This window comes from Tupaia chinensis, unplaced genomic scaffold (genome assembly GCF_000334495.1).
Source record: "Tupaia chinensis unplaced genomic scaffold, TupChi_1.0 Scaffold000575_1, whole genome shotgun sequence".
Classification (NCBI taxonomy): Eukaryota; Metazoa; Chordata; class Mammalia; order Scandentia; family Tupaiidae; genus Tupaia; species Tupaia belangeri.
Genome location: NW_006160089.1, coordinates 1,007,096 through 1,008,855, shown reverse-complemented (window position 1 = coordinate 1,008,855; position 1,760 = coordinate 1,007,096). Strand labels below are relative to the sequence as shown.

The 1,760-nt window shown below is 63.3% G+C and overlaps 1 protein-coding gene across 1 annotated transcript in view; it reads right to left on the bottom strand.

Annotated features, from left to right (window-relative positions):
• The window catches only part of CRB2 (crumbs cell polarity complex component 2), a 36,888-nt gene that overhangs the window by 7,744 nt on the left and 27,384 nt on the right, over positions 1-1,760 (bottom strand). Inside the window, exons 14-16 of the mRNA XM_006158255.3 lie at positions 1,384-1,760; positions 679-844; positions 17-210 (exon numbers count right to left, since the gene is read on the bottom strand). Of these exons, the coding sequence (XP_006158317.1) occupies positions 17-210; positions 679-844; positions 1,384-1,760 (737 nt within the window). The remainder of the gene's footprint in view (positions 1-16; positions 211-678; positions 845-1,383) is intronic.

Here is a 1,760-nt window from a genome sequence, read left to right as displayed (position 1 = left end):
CAGGGCCACTGCGCACGCCGGCAGCCAGCGAGCCGTTGCGCACCGCCACCCAGAGGGCGGCGCGGGCGTCCGTGGTGGCGCGCAGCAGCCCGGCCTCGGAGTCGCGCGTGCGGAAGGCAAGCGAGAGACCGCTGAGCGAGCGCCCCGACGACACGTTGTGCCCGCTGAACGCGGCGGGAGGACCCTCGTGGAACGTGGTCTCGGCCACACCTGCAGAATGAGAGAGCATTGGGGAATGGAGGATGAGAGCAATCTGGAGAGATTCTCCACCCCACCTGCCTCAGCAGTCCCCAGGCAGGAAGGGAGAGTGCACACACCCCTCTCACCTAACCTCGGAAACTGCAGTCACCCCCAGGGCCCTCCAAGCCCGGTCCTGCCTAAAACCCTCCCATGGCTCCCACTGCCCCAGCGTACAGCTGGAGCCCCCAGGCCTGGCACTCAAAATCCTGCCAACCCCTCCACCCCGTTTCCTACTGTTCCCTAAACATTGTTTCAGCCCCTGTCCTCAGGACCTTTGCACATGCCATTTCCCCCCCTGCAATATCCCTCCCTGTAGCCCCTCAGTGTTTGTCTTGAAACTGACCCTCTGAGTGCAGGGGCCCCACCAGCTGGGCTGGGGCTGCTGACATTCCTGGGCTACTGTCCCACATCCCTGTGGGTTTCCCAGGGCACACTCACAGACAAAGCCATCGGGGACCTCCTCACAGGTGGCAGGGGGGAGGCAGGGCTGGCCGGGACACCACAGCTGCTGGGTACACGTGGGCCCTGTAAAGTTGGCCGGGCAGGTGCAGTGGAAGTCATTCCAGGTGACAAGGCAAGTCCCGCCATTGAAACAGGGGTCAGGCTGAGGGAGAGTCAGGGCAGGGGGGCTCAGGCTGCGTTAGCATCACCCACCGTAACTGTCATGGCAGGGGCTCTTCACTGAGCACCTGCTACGAAACACGGGTTGCATCCTCACTAACCGGTGGAGAGGAAGTCACTATCCCATTTAACAGAAGAGGAAACTGAGGCTCAGAGAGGCATAGCCACCTGCCCAAGTCACCTAGCCAGTAGAGAGGGACCAGAGTCGGTGTCCAGGCTATTCCAGGACTGCTGCTTTGTTTATGAATCCACGGGAGTCCCTTTCCTCCAGGTAGCTGGGCAGAAAGGCCGAGGTGGCTCTCTGTCAGGGTTGGGGTGTCGGTCTTAGACCAGGACTGGGTCGCGGGAACGCGGGACCTCTAAAGGGTAAGAGCAGCTGGGCCAGAGAGGAGGTGACTGCAAACCCTGCTCTGCTGCTCCAGCAGGGCCCCTGGCATGCCACTTCACCTCCAGAGCCTGTTTTCCTCAGCAGTGAAAGTCTGCTGGCCCCCGTGAGGTGACGCAGACTGTCCCCGCACTCACACTGCACGTATCCTCGGAGACACAGCCCATGGTCAGGTTCCAGGACTGTCTGCTGCCCCACTCGCCGGGCTGACTTGAATTCTCCGGCCCAGGAAAGAACGGGAGGTGGAGGCCATTGAGTCGCAGGTCCTGGAGGCAGCCTCGGAAGGGCCCGCCCCAGGCCCGGGTGTCAGCGGGAAGGAGCATCCCGCCCACATGCACTTGCTGCCCCAGGTCCGGCAGCTGGCCAGGCCCGAAGCTGAGTGACACCAGGTGGCGGAGCCCATCATCCCAGCGCCCGGGGAGCAGCATGGCAGGACCGCCCAGCGCCTCAGCCCAGATCTGGCCGTCTCTCAAGAAGACTGTCAGGCCTCCTGCTGCCGAGTCGTTGGCCAGCC